A 27,092-nucleotide genomic window follows, 5' to 3' on the forward strand; every position below is an offset into this window, starting at 1 on the left:
GAAGGGAGTAGTACACACCGTTGTAGGAAATCTTCAGTTTCTTGGCAATTTCTTGCATGAAATAGCCTTCATTTCTAAGAACAAGAATAGACTGTGGAGTTTCACATGAAAGTTCTCTTTTTCTGGCCATTTTGAGCGTTTAATCGACCCCACAAATGTGATGCTCCAGATACTCAACCTGCTCAAAGGAAGGTCAGTTTTATAGCTTCTCTAACCAGCTAAACTGTTTTCAGCTGTGCTAACATGATTGCACAAGGGTTTTCTAATCATCCATTAGCCTTCTGACGCAATGAGCAAACACATTGTACCATTAGAACACTGGAGTGATAGTTGCTGGATATGGGCCTCTATGTAGATATTGCACCAAAAACCAGACATTTGCAGCTAGAATAGTCATTTACCACATTAGCAATGTATAGAGTGTATTTCTGATTGGTTTAAAGTTATCTTCATTGACAAAAACAGTGCTTTTCTTTCAAAAATAAGGAAATTTCTAAGTGACCCCAAACTTTTGAACGGTAGTGTACATCTACATATATAGACGCTCGTTAGTTCAGCTGCTGTCACCTTATCTGTGTTGGGGTCTTGTTTGGGCTTTAGCAGGAACGTATTCATGGAGTGGGAACTGTTCTTTTGAGCCACACGTTTTTTGTGAGTCTCGGACTGTTGGTGTCGTCTCACATCATATTCACCTCCATGTGAAACGGAAAACTTGCTCTGACAAACATCACAAAAAACTTTGGTGCAGTCACCCTGCACTGGTCTTACCCAGGAGGGGTAAATGATTTCCCACTCTTTGTTGTAGCTGCATTTCCTTTTTTTACGAGTCGTGCCTTCATCTTTTTCCTCCGTGTCTCCTGCCGAAGCGATTGCGCCGGGCGCGCGCACCTGCGTCTGGCTTGATTGACAGATCATCCCAGAGCCCACCCCGCCCCCTGATGACAGCTCTCCAGTCTCCCGACCACATACACACAGCTGTTTGATAAGCGCCAGATTATAGCCTACGATGAGACTGCATTTCAAAACATCAAGTGCCACTGTCATGCGGGACATTATCTCAATTTGCGGAACGTGTTAAAAGTATTTAAAATGCGGGACTGTCCCGCACAAAGCGGGACATCTGGTCACCCTATCTGTATCTGATATGTTGTTTTCAACAAAGTTCAATTATCTTGTTAAAAATCTTCCAAATGGCATCTACTCTCATTCTGAGTGTGTGTTCAGTGGAGTTTGTTCAATGCTGGACCAGGTTTGACTTCCAAACTTTTTTTTTTTTTTTTTTTTTTTTGCTGTAGCGGCTCGTGCTTGTAGGTTCACACCTGAAAATGTGACTTTAACTGAGCATGTAGAACTTTCCGCTCTCAGTAAATGAATGTGAAAACGTCCTTCTAGTGTCAAACTCTGCTCATTCTGCACAGTGAAGCTCCAGCAGTCAACTGTAGGAGCAAGAAAAGACAGATTTTTCAGTGGAAGGGGACATTATGCAATGACAGTAATTAGCACACAACAAGACAGAAAATATTCTTTTATTATTATTATTTCTATCAGGTGTGAGGTGAACTTACGTGACCTTGAGCTCCACACTTCAAACTGGGGCTCCTTTGGGTTGAGCTCTTATCTGCTTTCAACTGCAGTCTGAGATATGTGTCTATGTGCGTGATGAGTTCAAGCGTCGAACGGAAAAAACAAGACTGAAATACAACTTGTCCTTAGATGACACCAAAAACCTTACAGTACTGAAAGGGAACCCATTAGCCTGCAGCTTGCAATTATTACTGTGGAAATACTTATGATGTCTGCACTTCACTTTACAAGAGAGAGTCTACAGTGAGTTTTCCAGAGATTTGAAAAACATACAATCGTCTGTGTGTGTGTGTGTGTGTGTGTGTGTGTGTGTGTGTGTGTGTGTGTGTGTGTGTGTGTGTGTAGACTGCTGTGGTTATACAGGAGTTCTGTAACACTTAGGTTTTCAAATTGCATTTATTGTAGCAATTTAGTTTAAAAAAGGATTCGAAAGTCTGGAAATTTTAAGTTTCAGTGCCTTGAAAGTGCTTGAGAAGCGCTCGGATTTCCCTCATAAAAAGCTGTACGAACCCTGATCATTAACTCGTTTTATGTCTCTGCATAATGTCGAATTTCTTAGTCTGAAAATTTATGATTAGGGTCTGAAACTTCAGCGCCAGACCTCGGTCTAATAGGATGGCTGTGCGTAATTACGCACGCATAAAAGAAAGAATAGATACAACAAATAAGCTTTGCTTCAGTGTGCTTTTATTTCTTTATCAACGAGACACATAACATATGTAGGACAGACGTTTGGTCTCTTCGCGTGTCCAGGTGAGGAAGCTGCTGGATTTAGTGGTACTGCCTTCCCAGAGCGGACACCACGACGGCCAGGAACTTCTGGAAGGCGCCCTGGATTTCTGGAGTGAAGTCCTTTCCCATTTTCGCTGCGATGACGATGGTCAGGCAGTCAGACAGCAGCTGCAAGGGGAAAACTCATTTTAGTCGATTTAATCTACATTGTGACATCTGGTAAAGATGGGGTTTGATATCATAACACATATGTGAGATTGTGCGACGTTCAAAGTGCGCTTGTGAGGCGAGAGATTTTGCGCGAGAGGCCGGAGCTTTACCCTGAAGTTGTCGGGGTCGACGTGCAGTTTCTCGGAGTGCAGGACGCTCAGCTCGGCATAGGTGGCCTTGATGTTGTCCATGTTCTTCACAGCCCGGTCCAGGCCGTGCAGCACGGTAATACCGTGGGCTGCGATGTTCGGGTTGCTCTTGATGGCATCCGCATTGTAGAGGTTACCGAAGGCGCCGAAATACCTCTGAGTCCAGGGGTAAACGATCAGGCACCTGCGGGGAGACAGAGCTAAATTGGTTAAAGGTTCAGGCCGGAAGGATTCTGTTGGATGCTGCAGAAACTGTGTGAGTGTATCTCAGCTGTGGCAGCTGGGTTTCAGGACATGTGTTTTTCCGTACCTGCACAGAGCCCTGGGGCCGACATCGTCATAGTCCAGGCTGGAAAAGATGCTGCTGATGATCCTGCGCTCGTCCTCAGTCCACTCAACCATGGCGGCTGTTTGCTTTTGTTCAGGCTTAAAAGAAAAGGCTGAATAGTTCTCTGCTTGGACCCCCGTCTATTTAACCGCAGCAAAGCTGCCCCCCGCCCTGAAGGAGAGGTCGGCTGCGATAGGCTGGAGATGCAGCGTTCGAGATAAACTGTAGACTTCTCCAGAACTTTCTGGAAAGTTCTGATATTGCTTTAGTAGTCTTGCAGATTTACAAAGATGCGAAAGATCAAAATCGACTTAAAAATAGGCCAAACCTGCAGACAGCAGCTGATTACGCGCTTTGCACGTTTATTGGAGGCGACTGAATTTGTCAAAATTCAAAACGTGCAGCTGTGCAACTTTGCACACTGTGCTTAGATCATACTCAGACATTATTATTAAATGAACCATCTTCCACACACAGCTTCAAATCAAGCACGTTCAGCTCTTTTTTTTTAAGACGCTGACTTTGTGAGAATCTTTCAGGTGGTCGTTCTGCTCCTTGAACCTGCAGGGTCGGCATTGTTTCCAGCACTCAGGACGATGTGTCCTGCGCTCTACTGGCTTTATTCTACAGGAAGCACCATTTACTAAAGGCAAAGCAGCAGCTTTTCAGTCATATAGATCACATTGATTTGGTAATTATTTGTTAAAATAACAAAACGTTTGAATATTTCATTGAAAACCTAGAAAGCGTGTGTGTGAATCAGTGTTTGGACAATAAGTGCGCACATATTGAAGAAAAAGGAAAAATGAATCAGTATTATACGCTTTGACAACGATATAAACAATTACAGTTTGACATTATGCCACCAAACCATTTGTGTGTGTGTGTGTTTCATGCCTGCCTGTTATCTGTAAAACCACACCGGTGTTATCTCCAGCAGCGCCCCCTCCCCACCCAGGCACCGCTGCCAAAACTCGCATATGTTTTGATTAAGAAAATACTTGAGGTCGGCGATAAAGCTCGCGAGCGCTATTTCCTCCACTCGATAGCAAATACATTTATGGCCGGAGCCAAAAATGCCGAATTAAAAAATGAAATCACTGACAAATCTCACAAGGCTTTCACAGCTGCTGCGCGATAAGACTCATTTTTTTTATTTCTAGGACATTATTAATCGAGTGCGCGCGGCTCCTGCGGGGAGCAGGAAGGCAAAATAAACATTTGGTTATAATGTTGGATTGTTTTGATCAAAATGCAGCACGTGCATCAATGCAATCATCTGATTTCTTGCAGGCCAGCTCTCACATGACCCAGACTTTTTTTCTTGCTTGTTGACAAAGATGTTTTTGAAACATTTTGTGAAGTAACTAAAAAAAACTTAATTTGTGTCGATTTAGTCCAAACTCGTTACAAGTCAAAGGGAACTTATAGACTTAAAAAAAATAAGACTGTCAGCGGAAAATCACAATGTACAACCCTGATTCCAGGTTGGACGCTGCGTAAAATGTATATAAGAACAGAAAGCACTGAAGTGTTCCTGAGCCCGTGTAGTAACATCCTTTATCCAATCATGTGTTCACAAAGTGGTGAACCTCGCTCCATCTTCGCTAGTGAGCGACTGAGCCTTTCCAGGATGCTCCTTTCATACCCAATCATGATACTATCACCTGTTACCAATCAACCTGTTTACCTGTGGAATGAGTGTTCCACAGGTGTTTTTGCAGCGTTCCACAACTTCCCCAGTCTTTTGTTGCTCCTGTCCCAACTTGTTTGAAACGTGTTGCTGCATCAGATTCAGAATATTTACAAAAATCAGTCAGGTTGATGAGGTCAGACATTAAATATATGTCGTCTTTGTGCTATTTTCAATTGAGTATATGTCAAAAATGATTAGCAAATGATCACATTCTGCTTCATTTTTATTTTACACGGCTTCCATCGTTTTTGGAAAAATATATGTATGATAATAAATGTTAATAACAGTGTGTTTCCTTGAAAATGTATAATGGGAAAGGGGAATGAATGTTAATGGGAGTCTTGTGCGTTATTCACATGACCTCCCCAGGCCTCTGAGTTTCTGCACCCGCCTCCTCTGACCTGAAATGCCCCCCCCCCCCCCCCCCCCCCTGCCCCTCAGGTGAAACTCTGCTTCACCCCTCACTTCTCCACCAACAAACAGGTGGAGACTCACGCGCAAACGAGCATATTCTTTGCCAACCGCCGCCCACGATGTGAGCAGCTGATAGGACCTCGGGCTGGCAGCCGGCCACTGCGCTTTCTATCAGGCGGGGAGGAAGGGTCGGGTCTTCGTCGATGGGCAGTGGCTTGGCATGGCTTGGCGTGGGTGTGACTCTCGAGCCAACTGAATTTAAGTAGATGGCCAAACTACCCGGCATCATCCCATACAGGTGAGGGAAGAGAAAGAACCGAGCCAGCATGAGTTTGACTAACAAGGACAAGGCTTCTGTCAAGGCCCTGTGGGCCAAAATCTCCAAGTCGGCGGACGCCATCGGGGCTGAAGCTCTGTCCAGGTCAGTGTGTCAGCTTCACATCAGAGGGAGGATTAAGTTGCGCTTTTGCTTTATTTCTGCAGCTGATCAGCTATTTGCTTTTTCTCTCTCTCTCTGTTGAACATTACGAGCCTGACATCGCAATCATAATGTCTCGTGTAGGCGCACCAATAGTGGAATTTGGTTAGTTTCTTACATTAAATCACAATAAATGAAACTTTGAACTTGATTAAATAATAATAAAAAAAAAAGTCCGTCTGGCATTTTGACAGTGGAAAGTTAACTGCTAAATCTAGGGGCTCCAGTGTTAAGGCGCGTTATCATCCTCATCAACAACCAGGTGAGGCTGAGTGCTCCAGGTGGGGCTCGAACCCGCAACCTCAGCATCGCACTGTCTAACAGCTAACGTGCTCTGACCCGTTCTTCACCCGGCGCCCGTCTCACAATAAGCTCATTTCCGCGCTAAGTCATAGCATAGAGAACGTGTCCCAGCACCGCAACACGCCCGCCGCTTTACGTCCTCTTCATGTCCACAGGATGTTCGCCGTCTATCCGCAGACCAAGACCTACTTCTCCCACTGGCCAGACCTGGGTCCCGGCTCTGCTTCCGTGAAGAGCCACGGCAAGAAGGTGATGGGTGGAGTCGCTCTGGCTGTGTCCAAGATTGACGACCTGACCAAAGGCCTCCTGGATCTCAGCGAGCAGCACGCCTTCCAGCTGAGGGTAGACCCGGCCAACTTCAAGGTGAGACAGGCTTCATTGGCCATCAAGTGCCGAGATGACTTTTACGTTACACCCAGGTTAGCTCTCGCCGACGCGACTTTTACGCACGAGTAGAGCTTGATTTACGCACAAACGACTTTTACGCACGAGTAGAGCTTGATTTACGTACAAAGACTCATTATTTGCTGCAAAAATCGCAGTTATTGAAATCGTAATTTCTGTTAAACGAACGAAAGAAATCCCCAAAGCTGATCAGGAGTTTTGAGATTGTGGTGGAACATGTCTTGCACCAGGAAGGTAGAAATAACCAACTCTTCGCTTGTTCCATTTCGCTTGAATGAACTGTTGAGATGGATTTTTGCAGTATAAGCTATATATTTTTTGCTTGCTTGCTATAACTATTGCCTCCTCTATCACCTTCAGATCCTGATCCACTGCATTCTCGTGGTGATCGCCACCATGTTCCCCAATGACTTGTCCCCTGAGGCGCACGTCGCCTTGGATAAGTTCCTGATGGCCGTGGCCCTGGCTCTGTCTGAGAAGTACCGCTGAGCTGGCCGCAGTGTGCCATGCGCCCTGTCACTCGTGGTGTGAAATGAAAGAATAAACTGCACGCCGCCCAAAAACTGTCTTTCATGAGTCTTTTATTTGTCTTTTTTCATGGACAGGAGAATAAACGAAGAGCTCATCGACATGTTTTCATAATTTCATAGCCTGTGCTGAAAATCCACACAGTGATCTCCCAGTTTGACATGGCATAAAAGAAACATCATAAAATAACAACATAAAACTGACGCATTTCATGATGGCATGACTCACTATTATCTACTGATGTGATGGGACAGACACTGTTTATACATTTATTGTCGTTTGCATGGTGATCACCGCCCAACTGACGCTGTTACGATTTCATAACAACTCGTAACTTATCGTCGCCGAGAACGAGCCTGTAACAGATGAGAGGCGTTATGAGGCTGGTGTTATCACTCACTACGTCTGATTTTATTATTGATTCAATCGCTGCGTCCAGTCACACCTGGCGTCTCTTACCTGAGCAAAGCAGCGGCCACCAGACCTCCTCCTATGGGACCCACCCAGTAAACCCAGTGGTAGGTCCAGTAGTTGACCATCAGGGCAGGACCAAAAGCCCTGGCGGGGTTCAGACACGTTCCCGATATATCACCCCTGCAAGGAAAAAAATAATTGAATAAAATTAGAAATTTTTGATTTTCTTGAAATTTAAAATTGTGTTAGGTGAATAACTGTAGCTGCAAACACACACACACACACACACACACACACACACAGACAGACAGACAGACAGACACACACACACACACACACACACACACACATATTTAAAATAAACTGCCATCATATAATTCTTAATAATGTTATCTTCACATTTATACAATTTTTTTTATTGTGGTATTATTGGAAATCTGAATCTGAATAAAAAAAATAAGAGCTTAGTTAATTGATTTCAAAATAATTTTGAAATCTTTTTATTTTGCATTATTGATTAATTTCAATTAATTAATTTATAAAGGTAAGTGCTGCTTAAAAAAAAAAATTAAATAAAGATATGAATTTAAAAATCGCGCCATCTTCAAATGTTCTTAATGTTTTTTGGATGCAGTCCCACAAAAAAATAAATACATAAATAAAACATGTGCAAAAGAACCTTAAAGAACCTTCCAGTGTTTGTCTGAGAGGTGAAAGAGACCAGCAGCGGCTGGCTGCAATGGGTTACTGGTTACAGTGCAGATACAGTAAACATTAGTCATTGCTCTTTTATCTCACCCTGCCAGGATGTTAATGACGACGGTACAGCCCACTAGGAAAGGAGCCAGCGGGGTTTTCGTCTTGCCATTGACCGCCACCAGCAGCACCACCATGGTGACCAGGCAGGTCATGGCCACCTCCCCAAAGATGGCTCCACACAGCTGGCTCTCTGACTTGAGGATGTCGAAGGCTGCTCCTGTGGCGTTCAGGTAGCGATCTGCAGGGGTCATCATCTATGAAACGGATCATTAGGGTCACTTTGAATAATATTTTGTGTGTTGAAGTGCGAGAGGCTGAAACATGCAACCCTTTCGAGTATAGTGCAGTTAACTTGCACCTGACCTTGGCCATTGCAGCTCCCAGCACTCCTCCAATAAGCTGGCAGACCAGGTAGGGTCCCACCATCATCAGCTCTATGCCTCCACACAGGTAGATGGCAATAGTGAAAGGAGGGTTGAAATGGGAGCCACTAGAGGAAGAGAGGCATCCGAGAACAGCTGAGATGAGGTGGGAAACTGCAAATGAGTAGTTCTACTCAAAATATATGATTCTGCCAAGTGGCTGAGGTTAATTATTGTGCAGCTAAGTAAGAAAACCAAACAAAAATCTACAGTGCACCTGACTCGATTTCATTCTATTCTTTGCACAAATTACCTGATGTTATCCATGACGGCCACCAGCACCGCCACAGCCAGTCCATGCACCAGAGCCGGCTGCAGCCGTCCAGCTGCTGGCACGTTCTCGATGACAGACACACAGCCGATGAAAACAAAGAACATGGTCCCCACGATCTCAGCCAGGCAGGGCTGGAACTTTTCCTCAAATCTGTTGGGGGCTTTGGACACGGGAGGCTTCCTGCCCCTCTCCGTCAGAGTCGAGTCCTCGTCTTCCATTTCCATTTTCTCAACTCCCATTGTTGCTTGTTTGATATTTCCCTGCAGGAGACTTCTGTTCCGGGATGAACCTCACAGTCACTGTAGCTCTGCACCACAAGCACCTGTGCATGCAAGTCAAGGGCACTCCTTGGTGCTGTGGTTATTTATAATCATCACCAGCATCTGGCACACTAAACCTGTCATAAAACATCAAAGGTGAAGCATGGTCTAAGAGCCAAATACCAAATACAATCCCTGCCCCAGAAAAGTTCTCTGACACCTGCCCTGCTCCGTCTTCAGGTGGAGTCAGCCCAGGTAGGCTAATCCAGTCGACGACAGAGTCCTCACAGGGATCTTTTGTAAAAGGGATGATAAGGTTCAAAACAAGGCACAGGCTGATTATGATCGAGGGATCAGGAAGTGCTCTTTATATATCATCATCATTTGTTAATGTACAGTAGCCTATATAGATAAGACAGACCTGGACCATAGACTTTACCCTATATGTGCAACCACCGTCACACACTCTCCATTTGAAGCACCTGAGTGTGTTGCACTGATTGTACACTAATTTAAAAAAAAAGATATTTGATTGAGTACTTTTACATTTGGGCAAACATGCAACTAAGTATATTTATCAAGTGAATATTATAGGACTGTAACTCAGTATCATTTCTGATTGCTTGTACTTGCATATTTCCATTTTACACTTCATATGTGACAATATAACCCTTATATTTGATCTGGCACAATCTTTTGCCACCGGATGCCCTTCGTGATGCAACCTCTCCCATTTATCTAGGCTTGGGACGGACGATGGTTTGTGCAGTGGCTGGGAAGCAAACCAGGGTTCAGTGTCTTGCAGGCCTACTTGCAATGGGGTATTTTTATACTGCGCTACGCTACTTCAACATAAGGATCTGCATTCTTCTTCCACCAGGCACCAACGAGTGGTGTTTATCCCTCTGGAGGCTTGCAGTGGCCTCGCACCTTATTTCATGTTGGCTTGTCCTGTAATTATTTAACTCTTTAGTCGCATTCATGTACATCAGAGTCTGAATCAGAAACCATTTTATTAGCCAAACAATGCAGCCATACAAAGAATATGTCTTGGTGTTTGCTCCACAAACACAACACACAAGAATAAGAATAAAAACAGAGCCAAAGAAGTAATAACACATCATTAAATTACACAGGAATGATAAAAAAAAAATCTAATCTAAAATTTATTTACAGACAATTATGATGAGCTTTGAAATACAAGTTTGAAATGATACGGACTGTGCTTCATTCATACTCATATTCATATATTGCAGTATTTGATTGCTCTTTCCGTCACTGCATGCTTTTTATCAGGCGTCTGTTATGTCATATGTAGCTTCTACATGTGATTGCGACACTCTTGCACCTGCACAATGAATGCATGCGTTGGCATGGGTGCACAGTGCTGATGATCCCTTTTCATCCATAATCCAACCATCATCATCCATTTTTTTTTATCATCCATGTATCTGTCCTTATAAAGCTTTTTCACTCTAGCTTGTTGCTATCGTTCCGCTGATCTAAGGGCGCCAGTTTATGATTCTAATCCAGCTTTATTGTATAGTGCAGAGGCTTGTCCTTGTACCATATTATGCGTAATAGAGCTATCAAAGCACAGTTTTCCATTCAGTACTTTGACCCAAATGATGAGCATAAAAGACTGTCAATGGATAACAGAAAGTGTGATCCTGCATATGAAATTGTATGTATGGAATTTATTATGACATGTCTCCAGACATAATCGAGCATGTAAAGTCCAAGTTAGGCGTAGCTATCAGATCCCTATCATATCATTAAACACTTTATTGAATCTTGAAATACAAACATGTCATTTAGAAGGAGTCAGCGATAATAGCTGGTTCAGGGACATATACAGTATATTTGTACACATTTTTAAGTTTTACAGTCTAATTGGTGAGTAATGTCTAAACATCCGAATGGAAAAACTGTCCTCAGATCAGTGGGGATGTCCCCTCTCTCTTCCTCGTTAATAAAGTAGATGTTCACTTGAACAAAATTCGCGTCTTCTTGTCGCCAAACGCAAGCCTGCAAAAGAGGGACACTTCAATTAGCGAACATGTCATTGTTGGTCACTCATGGATGGATTACTGAATGGGCCTATCGTACGAGGAAACAAGAGATCAGGGGCCCCTGGGATCCACCTGTAAAATTTCACTAAAGGAGACACGAAGCAACTACGAGACGCAAAATGAGTTGAATCAAAGAGAAACGAAATGACTACAAAGAGACACAAAACAACAAGAAAAAGATGCAAAACAGCCACAAAGGGACACACAGTGATCACAGAGAGGCATAAAATAAGTACAAGGAGATGCAAAAGAATCACAGAGAGACACAAAACGACCACAAAAAGATGTGAAACAACCACAAAAAAAGTCAAAACAAGCACAAAGAGACTCAGAATGACTCATTGTTTTCTCTTTAAATGTCCAGATTGTAAGGTTAAGAGGATCTATTGGCAGAATATGGCAGCAATGTAATATAATATTCATGATTATGTTTTCATGAGCGTAGATTCAACTGAACATAAGAATTGTTGTGTTTCCATCACCGCCATGTTTATACAGTAGCGCAGAGCAGACAGACCAAACACTGACTCTGCAGAGCACATTTTGCGTTTTTTGCAAGTTTCGGTCACTGTAGTTTCTCCAGCATGCTTACAAAGGGAGGGCGGAGGCAAGGGGAATTCAGTTGGTTGCAATCTGCGACTTCACCACTAGATGCCACTAAAGCCTACACACTGGGCCTTTAAATCTGTGCCCATTGTGTCATTATCAATCTATGGTCAATCAGCATAGACAACACAAACTAAAGCAGCAAGTAAAAAGGAGGTAAGACTGCAATAAAGCGAAAACTCATTGGGTGGAGCAAGAGGAGCAGCGTTTTTGGCTCTGTGTGAGGTGAGAATGAAGCCCAGTGGAAAGGAGGATGTAGTGACAGAAATGTCAGGTTTCTGGTTACTGAACTATAACCACCTGAAAATTTTTATCACGTTCAAAAAAATAAATCAAATCTAGAGAGCCTTTTCAATAATAACAGTGGAACATGAGAGAAAAAGCTGAACTACCGCTGCGGTCTGAACCACATGTACCTGACAAGGCTGACGGTGGCCAGTGCACCACAGATGGGTCCAACCCAGAAGATCCAGTGATGGTTCCAGTAGTTGGCAACCACTGCAGGGCCAAAGGCTCGGGCTGGGTTCATACAGGCTCCAGACAGCGTCCCTCTGAAACAACACACCAGCACTGTGACACAGCTGCTGATCTGAGCGACCTCACAGTCGAGGTAGCAGCTCGCATCTTAGCAACAAACACACCCATGATAGAAATGTTAGAGGTAGGTGGAGTGTGGAATGGGTGTAACACGTGGATGTAATGGAGTGAAATGATAACACTGAAATGCTGATTCAAATACATAGATATTAGGATAAGATAAGATAAGATTTTATTGATCCCATGCTGGGGAAATGCACTTAAAAGCAGAAGAAGTGGTAGAAAAAAATTACATGTTACAGGTTTTATCTTAGCTGTTGTGTCTTAAAGAGCATAAAGGTGATGATGGGAACGACTTCCCAGCTCAGAATCTCACCCGGCAAATATGTTGGCCATCACGGTGAGGCCGATGCAGAAAGGGGCCAGCGGGGAGCGGGTTTGTCTGTTGACGGCGCCCAAGCACACCGCCATGGTGAGGAAGGTGGTGAGGATCGCCTCCGTCAGCGTGATTAGAGCCAGATCACTGGAGACAACCGTGAAGGCTCCTCCGGTTGTGGCATCATACAGAACAGAGGGGAATACAGCCTGGAAGTAGAGTAAAGCAAGATCAAATCATCATTTTTGAAGTCAAAATATTGACTAAGTAAGTTAAAAGTATGACTAATTATTAAATTTTGACTTGCCACAAGCATTTTTTATTCATTATGATTTCCTCTGCATCATTTTTTTTTCTTTTATCAGCAGAGCTTGCACAGTTTTTCTTACCCTGACCAAACCAGCACCAACCATCCCTCCCAACACCTGAGCCACGATGTAAGGCAGCAGCAGGACGAGCTCCATCCCTCCACACAGGTAGGCGCTCAGGGACACCACCGGGTTAAAGTGGCCCCCGCTGGAAGAAGCACAATGCGCTTTACTCTCTGCCTCTCAAATGTTGCTATGAACGGACAATAACAGACCCATCCTGCATGGGATTAATAGAATTTCCTACAAATCTGAAAAATATGCAGCAATCTCACTCACACATTCAGGCAAATTCACTTTAAATAAGTCAGTTCATGTTGGTTTTGGCTCTGCAGGCGTGAAATGAAGTGCAAGCGACCAAAATATCACCTTTGTACTATTGCAAAAAGCAAAATTATCACTCAGCTCACAATCCCACAACATCAAGCATTTAAACCACACAACACTACCGGGTCGCTCATCGGTTGTTACCTGATTTGTCCAAACAGTGCGATCATCACCCCCAGCGTCAGTCCGTGTGCCACGGCCGGCTGGAGGACGCCGGACGTCCCCAGGCTCCCCATGACAGACGCGCAGCCGACGAACACGAACGCGGTGGTCCCGAACATCTCGGCCACGCACGGCTGCACGTAGCGCTCGAAGACGCCGCTCTTGTTGTGCGTGCTGCTCGCGTCTGTCTCCATCTCCCCCATCTCAGTTATTCTGAAGTCCTCTGTCTTGGGTCCGAGGCCTGACATGCTGAACTGGAGTGAACCCCCCTTCTTGCCTGTGTGCAACTGATCGGCCTGATGTGCGCGCGGTCTTGTATATGAGCCATGCTTGGAGTGATGAATAAAGGACATACGCACATCCACATTTTTTTTTCTCTGATGCCCCACCTTCCTGCAATTGTTTATACTCCCAAGACTGTTGGCAATCGATCATGTGAGGCTCATAAAAGTACTGGCACTGTTTGTGACACACAGATAAGGATGAGCGTGTCTTATCAGTCAGCAGCATAACAGCAACAATTTCTTGTAGTAAAATCATTCTAATACAGCTGAAGAGTGTGAAAGTTTGTCTTTTTTATGTGAAACCTGTAATCAGTGATTTTTGGGGCACGTAGGGGCATTACTCCTACCTCAATATGGCAAACCTGTAAGCAGTGCTGGGAGAGGTATTCAGAACTTTGACTTAACTAAAAGTAGAAAAACTTTCATGTCACATTGAAGTCCTGCATGCAAAAGTACAAAACGTGTAAACATCAAAATATACTTAAAGTACTCAATATGCAGAACGGCCCACTTCTGAGTCATAGACTACATTTGATATAACTGGATTTTAATTTGTGATGCATTTATGTGCACATCACTTTAATGTTGGAGCTATTTTTAATTACTTTACATACTCCTGAGCAGCTAAACCTATAATAATGTGTTTTAACTTATTAGTTGATTTGTATTTTGTATTATGATCTAGAAAGTAACAAGTAACTAAAAGATGTAGGGGAGTAACAAGTATCAAACAGACCAGTGGCACCCCCTTCAGAAGCAGAAAACAACAGCAACAGTAAAGTTTGTTTATTTTCCCTCCATTCAACTTAGTGTCACTCCATTTTTGTCCTCCATCCCGACCCCCTGCAGTGTCTTCGTGTCCCCCCACCGAGGGGAGCCCCCCCCCCAAGTTTGAGATCCACTGAAACTGATACAGAGGGCGTCACAGTGACACACTCGTGTTAACAGCCCTCCTCCACATGTGCTTATTATCTGCTATCAGATGGATGCCAAGGATCATTGTGGTTATTACCTCAGTGGTCAGTTTAATGTTTGATTAAATATAGCTCTCCTATTTTGAATGAACATTTACTAGAGCATAGTGTCCTTTTCTGACCCTCACCCGTCCCTTGACCCTCGGGCCACACCCTGTAAAGACCTCCAAGCAGCAGTAATGGTGAATTTGGGCGGGATGTGATGAATGACGCACCTCATGGTGCACAGTTTCTGGACTCCCACATGAACATAAACCATCTGTATGTTTGCCTGCAGTTCAAACAAGGCCACAATGAACTCAACCTAACCAGGTGATGGTGAATTCATGTCTTCTGTTGGAGCTGAAATATGACTTTCCCTTTCAGACCGTGTCTTCCAAAGAAAAGAACAGTCTCCCTCAATGGTGCTTAATTTGAACCAACAAGGCAGAACCAATCTGCTCAATATTGGGGCAGTTCTTCTTACCACCACATATAGCATATAAGCCTACTTATTCTCAGGAACTAAGATCTTAAAGCCCCATTTATTAGACCAGTCCTCCACATGGTTCAAATCTTTTTTAAAACTGTAAAGCCAAAGCCAAAATGGCACCATCTTCCAGAAAAAAGTCAACCCAAATCCACTGTGAAGACTGGACTGGACTAAGAACTGATCTTTGAGTGGCACTATTTTCAATTTCAACACTTGAATGGATCTATTATTGAGGAGATCTTTAATCCACCTTCTTCCTCTATTACCTGCATCAATCAGCTTCATAGAAATAGACATAGAAAGACATCTGACACTAAGTGGAGACCTTCTCTTAGTAAACACCCCTACTACTGCCTCCTTACAAAGTATGTCCTCTTAATATCCTGATCTGTTAACAAAATCCACAGTTCTTTCCCCCTTCTTGAATCCATTTAGATACTGATTACTTTAAATCTTTAAACTTTAAGTTTAAGTTTAAAAGTCTATCAGAAACCTTCATCTCCATTATTTCACACAGAACTGCTGTCAGAGAACTTTTCTAGCCTACCACACATTCATACACTGATGGCACTGATGGCTGCCATGCAAGGCAACACACACACACAGATGACTCAGTCATTGGAAGTAATTTGGGGTTTAGTATGTTGCACAAGACCACTTTGACATTCAGACTGGAGGAGCTGGGGATCGGACCACTGACCTTCTGATTAGTGGACGTCCCACTCCACCTCAGGAGCCACAACTGGCCCAACTGGATGATACAAATAGCTTCTGACTCAGGCTGATCTCAAGAGCACCGGTACAGCAGTCAAGAAGAAGCAGCGTAGGAGGAGGTGGACTGGACCGATAACTCCCACACTCTACTCCCCACTCGACCTCCTGGTCACAAAGTCCACGTTCATAATCCAATGTCAAAGTCAATTAATCTGTTCATATAGATACAAACCAAGGTAACAATACTCAGCAAACAAAGTCCAATCTTTGCACAAACTCCAGCCTTAACCAACTGGTGTGCCATCATTTGCACATAATTTTAGGTATGGTAGAAAAGTAGCTCCAGGTGACAGTAGTTCTGCAAGGATTCAAACTGCAGAGTATTTATCTGACTGGAGGAATGGTGGGACTCACAAACTGCTCTCCAGCTGTTGTTGTAGGATATCTGCAAATGAAATAGTAACTATAATGGTTAGACAAATGTTGTGGAGTAAAAAGTATACTAGTTCTCTCTGAAATGTAGCGAGGTAGAAGGCTAAGTAGCATAAAATAAAAAAAAAGAAACATGAACATGGTGTAGTATAATATGGTACATAATGATATCTTATTGGATAGTAGTGATTTAGTGTAACACAGTATAGTGCAGAAATAGAACTCAGTATATAGTACAGCAGTATAACATATGGTGGCATATACTTTAACATAGTATTTCAACAAATACAGGAAAGCTATGAGTCTGTCAGGGAGACAGAGGGAGAGTGGTCTGATCCATTTTATTTTTAATATCATTGTGGTTCTTCTCTGTATTGTTGACTATTTTATGTCTTTTGGTTTTGCATTATTTAATCCTGTTTCAATCATGTTAAGCACTTTGAAAAGTGCTGTATCATTTAAGTTTCTTGTTCTGATTGTGTGGAGCTGCCACTGTACAGTCTGACGGCAGCAGGTAGAAACGAGCACCTGAAGCGCTCTGTTTTGCACCTGGGTGGGATGTTCCGGTGGCTGAATGAGACGCTCGCCTGCCGCAGCTCACCTTAGAGGATCTTCTCTCTCACCCTCATCATCCACCACTGTCTCCAGCCAGGAAAGCTGCTGAGTCGAATCACAGTTTACTGTGGGTACATCATTACGAGAGAACCTTTCACATGCAAAGTGATGTGATCCTTCATTGAAATACAAACACACTTGCTATCTCTATGAATGAATGGCCTTGCGGCACAATCCACTGGTTATAGTACAAACAGTCTAACTACGTACACACGTTAATAAACTTATTACAGTGATATCTTTCCTCAGCATGTCCCTCCCAGTGCTGATAAGCCATCTGATAATTGTGGTGGAGTCTATAACAAGGTACATAAATGAACAGAGACAGTCTTACGTAAAAGGATTTTCTTTTTAATTCATCTGCACTTGACTTGCATTCATCAAATATACTCACAAACTAACCTGTCGTCCTCTTTACTGCTTGAAAGATAAGATCAAGTCCAGAGAACATTTGACGAGCAAATGTCTAGTGCATTTCTTGTAGTTTTATACTAGTTCTATTGCATGCGTGCATGTTTTGTAAGAAAATGAGGGAAGTACAACTCATTAATAAATAAAATCTAAATGGCACATTAAAACCAGACAAGGACAAACATATGACATCCGAAAACTTCACGTGTTCTTTAATCTTCAACACGGGCGAGCAGATTTTTAAACATTTTAAGTGATGGCATAGACACAGACAACATGTGTCTGTACGCAAATGAATAAAATGAACTTGATCCATTTTACAGTCGGTAAATCAGTGCCAGTGTAGCGACAAACACCTTCATATCATCTGTTATCTTCAGCGCATACTGCGTTACGAAGGACGCTCATGAAATCACATTCTGCTGATGCGGGGGGTTTTCACGCCGGAACAGCTCCCAGACGAGGGCTTGCTGGAGAAGAAGGGCTTCCTCTTTCCCGATGTCTCCCTTTACACATCTTCTCCTGTTGTTGATTTTGGCGAACACACATGTAAAGCATGTCCAACAGTGGAGCAGTTTCACACTCAAAATGCCAACTGTGACAGACCTGAGGAAACAGAACATGACCTTTTCTTACAAATGACCACAGGAGACATTCAAACTGGACGGATGGGTGGAAATATGAAAAATTGAACGCATCTGAGTAAGACTAAGTAAATAAACTAAAGGAAAGCATGGCGCCCTTGTGGTCACAGATGATCCTGGAACTGAGCACCAATTCACATTTCCTACTAAGATACCCATGGATTTAAATGTAACGTAATTGGGAATTACCCAGACTGAGTTTGTCCTTGCTGGCCCAGCAGATGCTGTAGTGTTGAAGGAGTTGTTGCAACAGCTCCTTCTCATCCAGGAACTCCAGACGCTCAATTCTGCAAGAAATAAAACAAACAGGGTATTTCACCTCAAAATGTGATATCCCATATTAGGCAATACACAGACGGAGGACAAATGACCAAAAAAGGTCTTAACAAGCAACAAACAATACTCATTTGCTGAGGCTCTAGTGTTCATTCTTTTAGGGTCTGTCATTCAGCTTAGCTAATAAAGGAGTCTAAGGTTTGGCACACTGAGGATTAATAGGCCGACAGATGACTTGATTCTGCATTGTTTGCAGTTGATGCAGCAACAATCAAATTACCTTCCTCCAATGTGAAAATGTGCCGGCTGTTGATCAAAACCAATGAAAGTCAATCATTAAACACTAACTTCTATTTATACTGCATAAAAGGCTCCATTTTTAAACCATTCTTTAACATCAACATGAAAAGTGTTAAAAGTAAAGGGATATTCCAGTTTTTAGCAAACATTAACGTACAAACTTCCACAAATTTAAGGGGTTAGTGAGACAGATGCCAACTTATTTCAAACTCCACACCCCAGCTCATAACGCTGGTTTTCTATTACAAACTTCTTGCCTCCAAGCCAAAGATGAGATAACATCTGATGACATAACGAGGATAACTTTCTCTCACATTAGAAAGCTGCTTTAGAGCCACTGAAGACATTATACAGCTGTTGTCAAGGTTCAAGGTTCATATATTTGTATATTTATAACACAGAGTACCACAATGAAATGCAAAGTTTTGGTCCCTTTATGGTATGCAATAAAACATTTTTTATGTTGGAGTGCAGAGGATGAATTGAGGCCTCTCACAGCCGGAGGAAAGAAGCTGCTCTGTACTCAGCAGGTACTTCTGTATTGCTCGCCACCTGACAGCGGGGTGAAGAGGCTGTGGCTGGGGTGGGTAGTGTCTTTTCGTGTGCTTTGGGCTCTGCGCAGACTCCGCACCTCACTGATATCACTGATGCTCGGCAGATGGGGACCGATGATGTTCTGGGTGGGTTTAATGACCCGCTGCAGAGCCCTCCTTTCCTGGGCCGTGCACAAACCATGACAATCTGCTTCCAGTCAGGATGCTTTCTATTGCTCATCTATAAAAGCCAAGAGGAACTTGACGCAGGAATTTTGCCCTCCTAACTTCCCTTAAGAAAAACAGTCATTTCTGAGCTTTTTTAACTGGGGTGGAGATGTGTGACGTCCATGACAGGTTTTCTGTGATGCTGATTCCCAGGAACCTTCAACTTTCACAGGTTATTAGTACCCGTGAAACGAGTAAACTGATCTGATCTGATGATGAAGTATCCAGCTGAACAATCACAAAATGAACTAGAATTACTCATGGCTGCATGCCTCCACCTATATGTATTGAATACTTATTAGGAATATAATTAAAAGGTATTAAGTGTATTTTTGGTGAAGTGGAGGTTATCATGATTTTGACATGTATGATTCCAGTGAATCATTTCCAGGCAGAAACCTGCTGTCTTCACCTAGAAACTATTTTCCCAGAAGAGCACAGAGGACTGATAGAGGGCTGCATCACATGGTGCAACAACAATCACCTGAAGCTCAACATCAGCAGAAGCAATGAGCCTGTGGTGACTACAATGCTTCATACATGGATGTTGCTGCAAAGAAGCTACAAATTATAAAACGTGGAAGCTTCACACACATCTTCAACCCGACAGCACAGAAGATCTGAACAATCAGCACAGTGTGAAGATTCAGCATCAGACCAAATGTGAAACACGGTCACAATCTGCCTTCAGTTCCTGAGTTATGTTGTGATAACAGCCAGAAAAGTCTTTCTGTTTATGATGTCACATTCTGTTTAAAACTTTTTGGATATAAAATCTCATCACTTCATAACTTTATCCTGAGATGTTTGTGTCACTCTGTCATCATTAGCGTATGAATTCTTGAGTGATATCCAAACATGTGTTTTGTGAGGCTACAGCGACCTTTGACCACGTTCATCCTGGAGTCCAAGTGAATGTTTGTGCCAAATTGGAATTTCCTAAAGGTGTTCCTGAGATATTGTGTTCACAAGAACGGGACTGACGGATGTACGTACATAGAGATGATGGACAGACAACTGGAAACATAATGCCTCCAGCCACGGCTGTCACCAGAGAAGAGGCATAAAAACTGGCACAAATGGTCTTAATGGAGTACTAGGTAGTACTTCAGCAGATACTGGGTAGCGTTACCTTGCCACATCGTCCTGGGGCAGCATACTGTAGACCGTCATCATGTCCAGAGCGTCGGCATGCTCCCAGCCGGTCTTCAGAAACCGCTCCTTCTGTAAACAACACATGTTGTAATGTTTCATGTCTGGATACCCCCCCTCCCAAAAAAAAAAAAAAAAAGGTACAAGAAGCAACAGATGGTTACCTGAGAGTCCAGAGACTGGCAGGCCTCCACTCCTGCCAGGGTGCACTGGCGGCGCTGCAGGTTCTCGATCATCACATGGCCAAATCGATCGCTCATGTTCACCTGGATACACAGAACAAAAATGTACTACATGTGTACAAACTACAGCTAATCAAATGTATAATGTCACACCAGCTACACAAAAGTGCTCCTATATAAATAAAAAATCCAGATACTTGTGACATGGATAACACAAGCCAGCAACTGTGTTCTTCTGCTGTAACAAGATGAAGCCTTTTGCTTTGCTAACCTGTTCGTAGTTGATGAACATGGCAGTGTGGAAGGTTTCTGCTGCCCAGCGAACTAGGTTGGAGGACTGGGAGGGCGTCATGTAGACCAGCACACACTCTGACAGGAGCAATGTGGGCAACCTGGGAGTGAGAACAGAACAACCACATAACCAGAGGGCAATCAGGGGGAACATACCTCTACCGAGGTCAAACAATCCTCCACCTGTAAATGTCATTCTGAAAAATGTTGTCACTCTGTTATCTGGATCCAGATATGCATCAGAGTTAACATAGTGCACAGATTTTTTCTCCAGTTAAGCACAGTAGAAAATGTGAAACTGTTTTGCAGTTTCTTGGACTCACATGTGGATCAGGAGAGACACTACAGCCATTTCTCTTCCACCAACTTTCACTGAAATTTGTAATGTTTATGAGATATCTTGCGAATAACTAACAAACATACAGCAACAGACAAAACATAACCTCCTTTATCAGGAGATGCACAGAGACACACATCATTACACTGGGGATTTGCTTCAGTTAGACCAGTCGGAGTGTTTATCCTTCAAACTCTATGATCTTAAAACTACTTGCTCCATAAAATCTTTTATACTCGCAAAGGAATATTACATTTTCACTCCAATCTTTAGTGTGATTAGGCAGAACACAAAAAGGTTATGACCCTCTCTCTTAAACAATAAAGACTAATAAGAAAAAACAGAAATTCACACCCTGCAGCTTCCTGTGAAAAAGAGCCTCGCTCTTTGACGGACTTCCTTGGATAAATAATGGTAATAGTACGTGAGTTACGAGCTGAGGTGAAGGAGTCTGCCAGCATGAGCTCTCCTCTCCAAGGAAAACATCCTATCATACAAAAAAGGATGCATGTGCCATCCAACATCCCATTATAAAAGAGTGATGTGTCATGATCCACCGCTGTGGATAAAATGATACTCCACCCAAAAAATAGAAACAGGTGCGTCCTGTTCGTCCAGTGCAGTAATACAGTTTGGTATTGATTTGAAGCCATCGGGTCACATGATATGGAAGCAACTGAAAAAAATGCAATTAAATTCAAATATTGATGTAAAATAAATTAATTGCAAATCAAAGTCATTCAAAAAGTAATTTATTGACGGTCCCTAGGTGACACCCCTGTGGTCAGGAGTGAGGGCTTTGGAGGTGAGCTAGCTGTCCTCTTACAGCCAACACTGGGCGTCTACGGGGGGTTGAGTGTTTGATACTCATAACATACATTTTGGGCAATGCATCTTTTCAAATCAGGCTCCAGACGTCAAACATTACATATGCATTACAGCCACAGAGACACTGTAGTGACTCTGTTATCTAGACTTACTAAGACACGCTGTCTCCAAGAATTGAAGCAAATGACAATGACAGAGAGAAGGACTTATTCCACCAAAATAACCTCAGCTTCACTTGCTCTTTCCTCCAAAACTAAATCGTTTGCTTGACATGGAATGGAGATGAGCCAAATACATATTCACATACTCTGAGTTAAGCTGGAACTTCTTCAGTTTTTCATCCAAACTAGAGATGTCTCTGAGGTCTGCCCCAATGATACAGTAACGGTCTGAGTCAAGGCTGTGGGCATCTGAGGAAACACACAAACACACACTGGAAGGAGGCTGGAAAAGACACTAAACAGATACACACAAAGGCTTTCTGACAAAAAGATTATTATTACCAAAACTGCATAGATGTGCCATGTATGACTGTAACCTTTGTTCATTACCTAGTAGTAAAGAGTCTGTTGAGTGGGTTTCGATGAGGGGTTTGGAGAGGGGTGGTTTTGTCCTAATTAAAGAAAGAAACAGCATTTAATTGTCAAAACTGGCTGTCAGCAATAAACATACACCACAATGAGGCTTTTTCCATGCTCCACTCTTCAAAATCTCCAAAAAGCATCATAATTTCTATAGATTACATAATCAGTTGCTAGAATACATATTTATATATAAATAAATCCATCAAAGATCTGTGCTTACATCAATAAGACAGCTTTACATACATGGAATGATAACGTACAGTACAACTACACTGCCACCTCACAAATGTAGAGCTGCTACTTCTGTTAAACAAGAGCTCTGTCTCCCTCTACTGATCTCAACCTAACATTACAATTCTGAAGCCAAAGAAAGAAAAAAAACATAGTTATAATGACACTTATACTGACTAAAGCTTAAATTAGAAATGATTGTTGATAGTCATGTTTATGCAGCAACATACGGCATAATCTATAACCATCATAACCAGATATTCTAATCTGTGAGGGAGGCTTGTGGCTGCTCTGGTCCATGTATGGCACACGGTATGAGAGATAACAATAAACTAAAATAATAACAGCTACAAAAAATCTAATAACAGCAAGATCGCCTTACTTAATATTGTGTATTTTCCTGGCCACAACTGTTGGAAAATCCACTTCAAAGAACTTCCGCGGCAAGAGGTTTTCATCCTATATCAACAAACACACACTTAACACCTGTGTATTGTGTAAGGCTGAAAAGATAGTTAAATGTACAAGCCTGACTCCAAAAAAGTCGGTACACTGCATAAAACAAAACAAGCTCTTTTTACATACAAAGATTTGAAGTGTTCCTGAGCTACTGATTACATCCTTTATACAGTAAAGTGTTCTTAAAGTGGTGAACCTGCTCCATCCTAGCTTGTGAACAACTGAGTCTTTCCAGGATGCTCCTTTCATACCCAATCATGATACTATCACCTGTTACCAATCAACCTGTTTACCTGTGGAATGATCCAAACAGGTGTTTTTGGAGCGTTCCACATCTTTCCCAGTCTTTTGTTGCTCCTGTCCAAACTTGTTTTAAATGTGTTTCTGCCATCATATTCAGAATAAGCAGATAAGATAAGTTATTGAGGTCAAATATTGAATATATTGTCTTTGTACTGTTTTTAATTGAGTATACATATACAAAAAAGATTAACAAATTCTAACATTCTGTTTTATTTATGTTATACACAGTGTCCCTTTTGGGGAATCAGGCTTGAATTTGATGCAGTCCAGACAAATTAGACATTAAAAAGCCATATCAGACCAACTGTGAATCACATTTAGAGCAGAGCGCTGGCAGTGAGCTACAATGCTGCAAACCTTTAGTCTCCAAAATGTGGTGTCCAGTCCAGCACCTAGGTTGATTACTTGACAGTCACACTCTGCTTTCCTTATGAACGCATCAAGGAGATGATTAACTCCTTTAACACGGGCGTAGTAACCTGTCAAATGACATAAGAGGACAGTAAAATAAGATGATAAAGCACACACCTGGGCTATTTCAAATGCATAAAGCCATTTCTCTGTCCATTGTTGCAATGAATATGGTTTTGCAATGTCGCATTTAAAATGCTTAAAACTGTACAAGATCACAATTATAGAAATCAATAGCCTATAGAAGTATTTGTAAATATTATGACTATGAGTGGGAGGATTTCCTGCTGACAACAAGTGTGGTGTTGATAGCTGGTTATATAGACAGCCCTCATACAAGCTGTCATTACTCTGTACTTTGCACATATTCTTGAGCTACTTCTGAGTAAAGTAAGCGTGTGTAAAAGAAGAGACCGTATCACTTACCTCTATTGATTTCAGGAGCCTTTCGCTCCCCTACAGATCTTGCAAAATACTGGATATAGGGGTCCTTCCAGTAGCTTTTACTGGTAGCAAACCTGGTATACAAGTCATACATTTGATAAAGGGGTGACACACATAATTCAAGCTCTAATGAAACATGCTTGTTATTATTATTGAATCAAATGACCAATAAAAGGTTGCCAGTATCAGATGATTGCATGAATAATCAAACCCAGCACTATAGATCTTTGCAGTTTTTCTGTACCATGTTTGGTTTTAGCCGCTTCAACTGTATGATCTGACCCGCACAAGTCCTACAAACTGCCCCACATTAAACCACGGGCAGCTCAGTGTACACCGCTTGCCCACCGTGAAACTAAAATGGGACACTCATGTTGCCCTGCATGCTTTTTTATGGTGCATCTTTGACTCTCAAAATATGACTTCTCAATAGTGTGCAGCTGAGTATCAAAACATGCAACAAGCTCGGGTGATCTGAAGATGTTGTTGAGCATAATCGTTAAATTATATATGAGGTACGGCTCAATGTTGGCTACCGTTACTTTTACCGTTTACCGGTGGCTATAACGTCAAACAGCTGCACCATGACCTTTCATGTGCAATAACGACTTTATTTGTAACGTTACCTTGACGTGATGTTTCTAAAGCCATATGACTGTAACGTTAATAACGAGCTTTGCTCCTACATGCTGCTGCTGTTACCTTTTGCATGTGGTTGCATCGTCACAGGTCGCCCTCACTGCTTCATCGGCAGTGTCCGTGTCAGTGAAGGGTTGCCGGGCTGCCATGAATGTCCTGACGTTATGTGCTCAACATTAAAGCTGTAAATGTTGAGGAAATCTCACCCACCTGTTTAAGCGTCACACTGGCTAGCTAACGCTACAACAAGCTAACTGGCTAGCTCAATTTGACAGGTGGGCTCATTTAACGTTAACACAACGGGGGAAAAGAAAAGTAAAACTGTGACCATAGTCGGGTTACTCAAATACCTCTGTATGTTAAACAAACTGCGATTTGAATTAAAATCAGCGGTATTTAAAGAGGGAATAATATTTCGCAGGCTAATAACAACTTGCACGGAGGAAGGAAAGCACGGACAATTCCGACCAGATGACACGTCCGGTTAACATTTTTCAGATTAAAAGTATGACCGCGAATGTGCTCATTTTGCACACAAATAAAATAAACCGCACTAAATGCAAAGCGCTACATAATCTGAGCATTTTAAGATTGTTTAACCTCCTCCATTTATGTCTGTGTTTACGCTGAGATGAGCATTATCTTTTGATAGACAGAAGTAGACCCGTTTAGCCTTGTACTGGCTGACTTTAAACGTGACTGGCATTTATTGTCATTAGTACAGACATCTGGCTTGTGGAGTATGTCTTACAGAGACTTACTTAGGGTCAATTTGCTCTCTGAGTGGCTTTTACATTTAAACAATATTTGTAAGGATTATATGCTCCTCTTGTCTGCCTCAAATTCAGAATTTGGGGGGAAAAAGAGGTAATGTGATTCTGCTGAACAGTCAAAAATCAGCTAAATCAGTGAAGGAAGCAGTTCAGTAAATGGCACTGGAACCAGCCAATCACTCTCAGTTGTTTCATTATAATGATCAGAAACAGTGGATGATACAAGTGAAACAGAGAGTGATGTGGGATCAGACTATGGGGAGTTAAAAAAAAGACATTCACTAAGGGGGAAAACATCAAAAAAGCGCAGATCAGCGTGTGAAACATGAAATCCAAAGTCACTCTGACACAATACTTGTACGGAAAACTCCCACCATTGCAAAGCCAACCTCATTAAAGATGCCTCCTGTCTCTCAGATAATCAAGAATTCATTTGTTGCATCTGAAGAGTGTGTTGCAGCATGTAGAAAGTCACATGAAAGAGAGAAAGACTTGTCCTACTTGTGGAAGAAACTTCAGCAGCTTTATTAAAAATTAATTTGAGAAGCCACACGGGAGAAACCACAAGGATGGAAATCAGTGTTTTTGGTCTCAGATAAAGCAAAGTGTTCAGAGTGTCAGCAAAACAGCACACACATTGGACAGATTGCTGTGTGTGATGCCAAGTGGATTGAAGATCATATTAAATCTGACTTTCGTCTCTTGTGGCCATATTGTTGCTGTGTGCTCTTTAGATGTAGAGCACCATTGCTTTTGTTAAAAATTAGGATGGATGATCTAAATATTATTACACAGATCTGATCAACACCACCACATGCCTTTTAAAAATTCCAAGTGTCTGTTATCACTCAGGTTTATGAGCTCATATTATTTGCCCCCTATTTTGCAGGTGGATCTCTGTAAGCTATTCTATAATAAGGTGAGTGTCACACGGCTAATGCGTGTAGAAATCTAACAAAGTTCATTCAAACTGGATGTGTAGCAACAATGATCATGATCAAAGCACACACATAGACACACAATTACAGCTCATAATACTGCACAACCATGAGTTGATAACAGAGTGTGCAAGCATTTTTTGCCCTAATTTTAACCACTTGTTGCCTGATACAATGCACTGGCAGATATATTGTACACCTCTATAGCTGAGTGCAATTTTGAGCTATGCTGA

At 42.4% G+C, this 27,092-nt stretch overlaps 5 protein-coding genes across 6 annotated transcripts; 1 reads left to right on the plus strand and 4 right to left on the minus strand.

Moving 5' to 3' along the window:
• Positions 1 to 2,355: 2,355 nt before the first annotated feature.
• On the minus strand, positions 2,356 to 3,077 carry LOC121624420 (hemoglobin subunit beta-like). Its single transcript, XM_041962035.1, has 3 exons — positions 2,986 to 3,077; positions 2,637 to 2,859; positions 2,356 to 2,484 (listed from the first exon to the last, which is right to left on the minus strand). The coding sequence occupies exons 1-3, from the start codon at positions 3,075 to 3,077 to the stop codon at positions 2,356 to 2,358; spliced, it is 444 nt and encodes a 147-aa protein (XP_041817969.1).
• Positions 3,078 to 5,402: 2,325 nt separating this feature from the next.
• Positions 5,403 to 6,788, plus strand: hbae5 (hemoglobin, alpha embryonic 5). Its single transcript, XM_041962056.1, has 3 exons — positions 5,403 to 5,534; positions 6,050 to 6,257; positions 6,660 to 6,788. The coding sequence occupies exons 1-3, from the start codon at positions 5,440 to 5,442 to the stop codon at positions 6,786 to 6,788; spliced, it is 432 nt and encodes a 143-aa protein (XP_041817990.1). The 5' UTR covers positions 5,403 to 5,439.
• A 349-nt stretch (positions 6,789 to 7,137) lies between these two features.
• Positions 7,138 to 8,935, minus strand: LOC121624518 (aquaporin-8-like). Its single transcript, XM_041962237.1, has 5 exons — positions 8,676 to 8,935; positions 8,364 to 8,490; positions 8,040 to 8,254; positions 7,287 to 7,421; positions 7,138 to 7,183 (listed from the first exon to the last, which is right to left on the minus strand). Exons 1-5 carry the CDS (start codon positions 8,933 to 8,935, stop codon positions 7,138 to 7,140), a joined length of 783 nt encoding a protein of 260 aa, XP_041818171.1.
• Positions 8,936 to 9,950: 1,015 nt separating this feature from the next.
• LOC121624517 (aquaporin-8-like) lies at positions 9,951 to 13,678 on the minus strand. The gene is made up of 5 exons (XM_041962236.1): positions 13,387 to 13,678; positions 12,937 to 13,063; positions 12,548 to 12,756; positions 12,051 to 12,185; positions 9,951 to 10,984 (listed from the first exon to the last, which is right to left on the minus strand). Exons 1-5 carry the CDS (start codon positions 13,650 to 13,652, stop codon positions 10,942 to 10,944), a joined length of 780 nt encoding a protein of 259 aa, XP_041818170.1. The 5' UTR covers positions 13,653 to 13,678; the 3' UTR covers positions 9,951 to 10,941.
• Positions 13,679 to 17,245: 3,567 nt separating this feature from the next.
• lcmt1 (leucine carboxyl methyltransferase 1) lies at positions 17,246 to 25,634 on the minus strand. Of its 2 annotated transcripts, none has more exons than XM_041962667.1 (11): positions 25,212 to 25,634; positions 24,492 to 24,583; positions 24,012 to 24,133; positions 23,275 to 23,351; positions 22,629 to 22,690; positions 22,385 to 22,487; positions 20,893 to 21,013; positions 20,604 to 20,705; positions 20,420 to 20,508; positions 18,140 to 18,237; positions 17,246 to 17,912 (listed from the first exon to the last, which is right to left on the minus strand). In XM_041962667.1, the coding sequence occupies exons 1-11, from the start codon at positions 25,295 to 25,297 to the stop codon at positions 17,890 to 17,892; spliced, it is 975 nt and encodes a 324-aa protein (XP_041818601.1). In that variant the 5' UTR covers positions 25,298 to 25,634; the 3' UTR covers positions 17,246 to 17,889. The 2 variants fall into 2 exon arrangements, with proteins under 2 accessions (XP_041818601.1, XP_041818600.1); XM_041962666.1 differs by having other exon boundaries at positions 20,420 to 20,511; positions 25,212 to 25,632.
• Positions 25,635 to 27,092: the final 1,458 nt, after the last annotated feature.

This window comes from Chelmon rostratus, chromosome 21 (genome assembly GCF_017976325.1).
Source record: "Chelmon rostratus isolate fCheRos1 chromosome 21, fCheRos1.pri, whole genome shotgun sequence".
Lineage (NCBI taxonomy): Eukaryota > Metazoa > Chordata > Actinopteri > Chaetodontiformes > Chaetodontidae > Chelmon > Chelmon rostratus.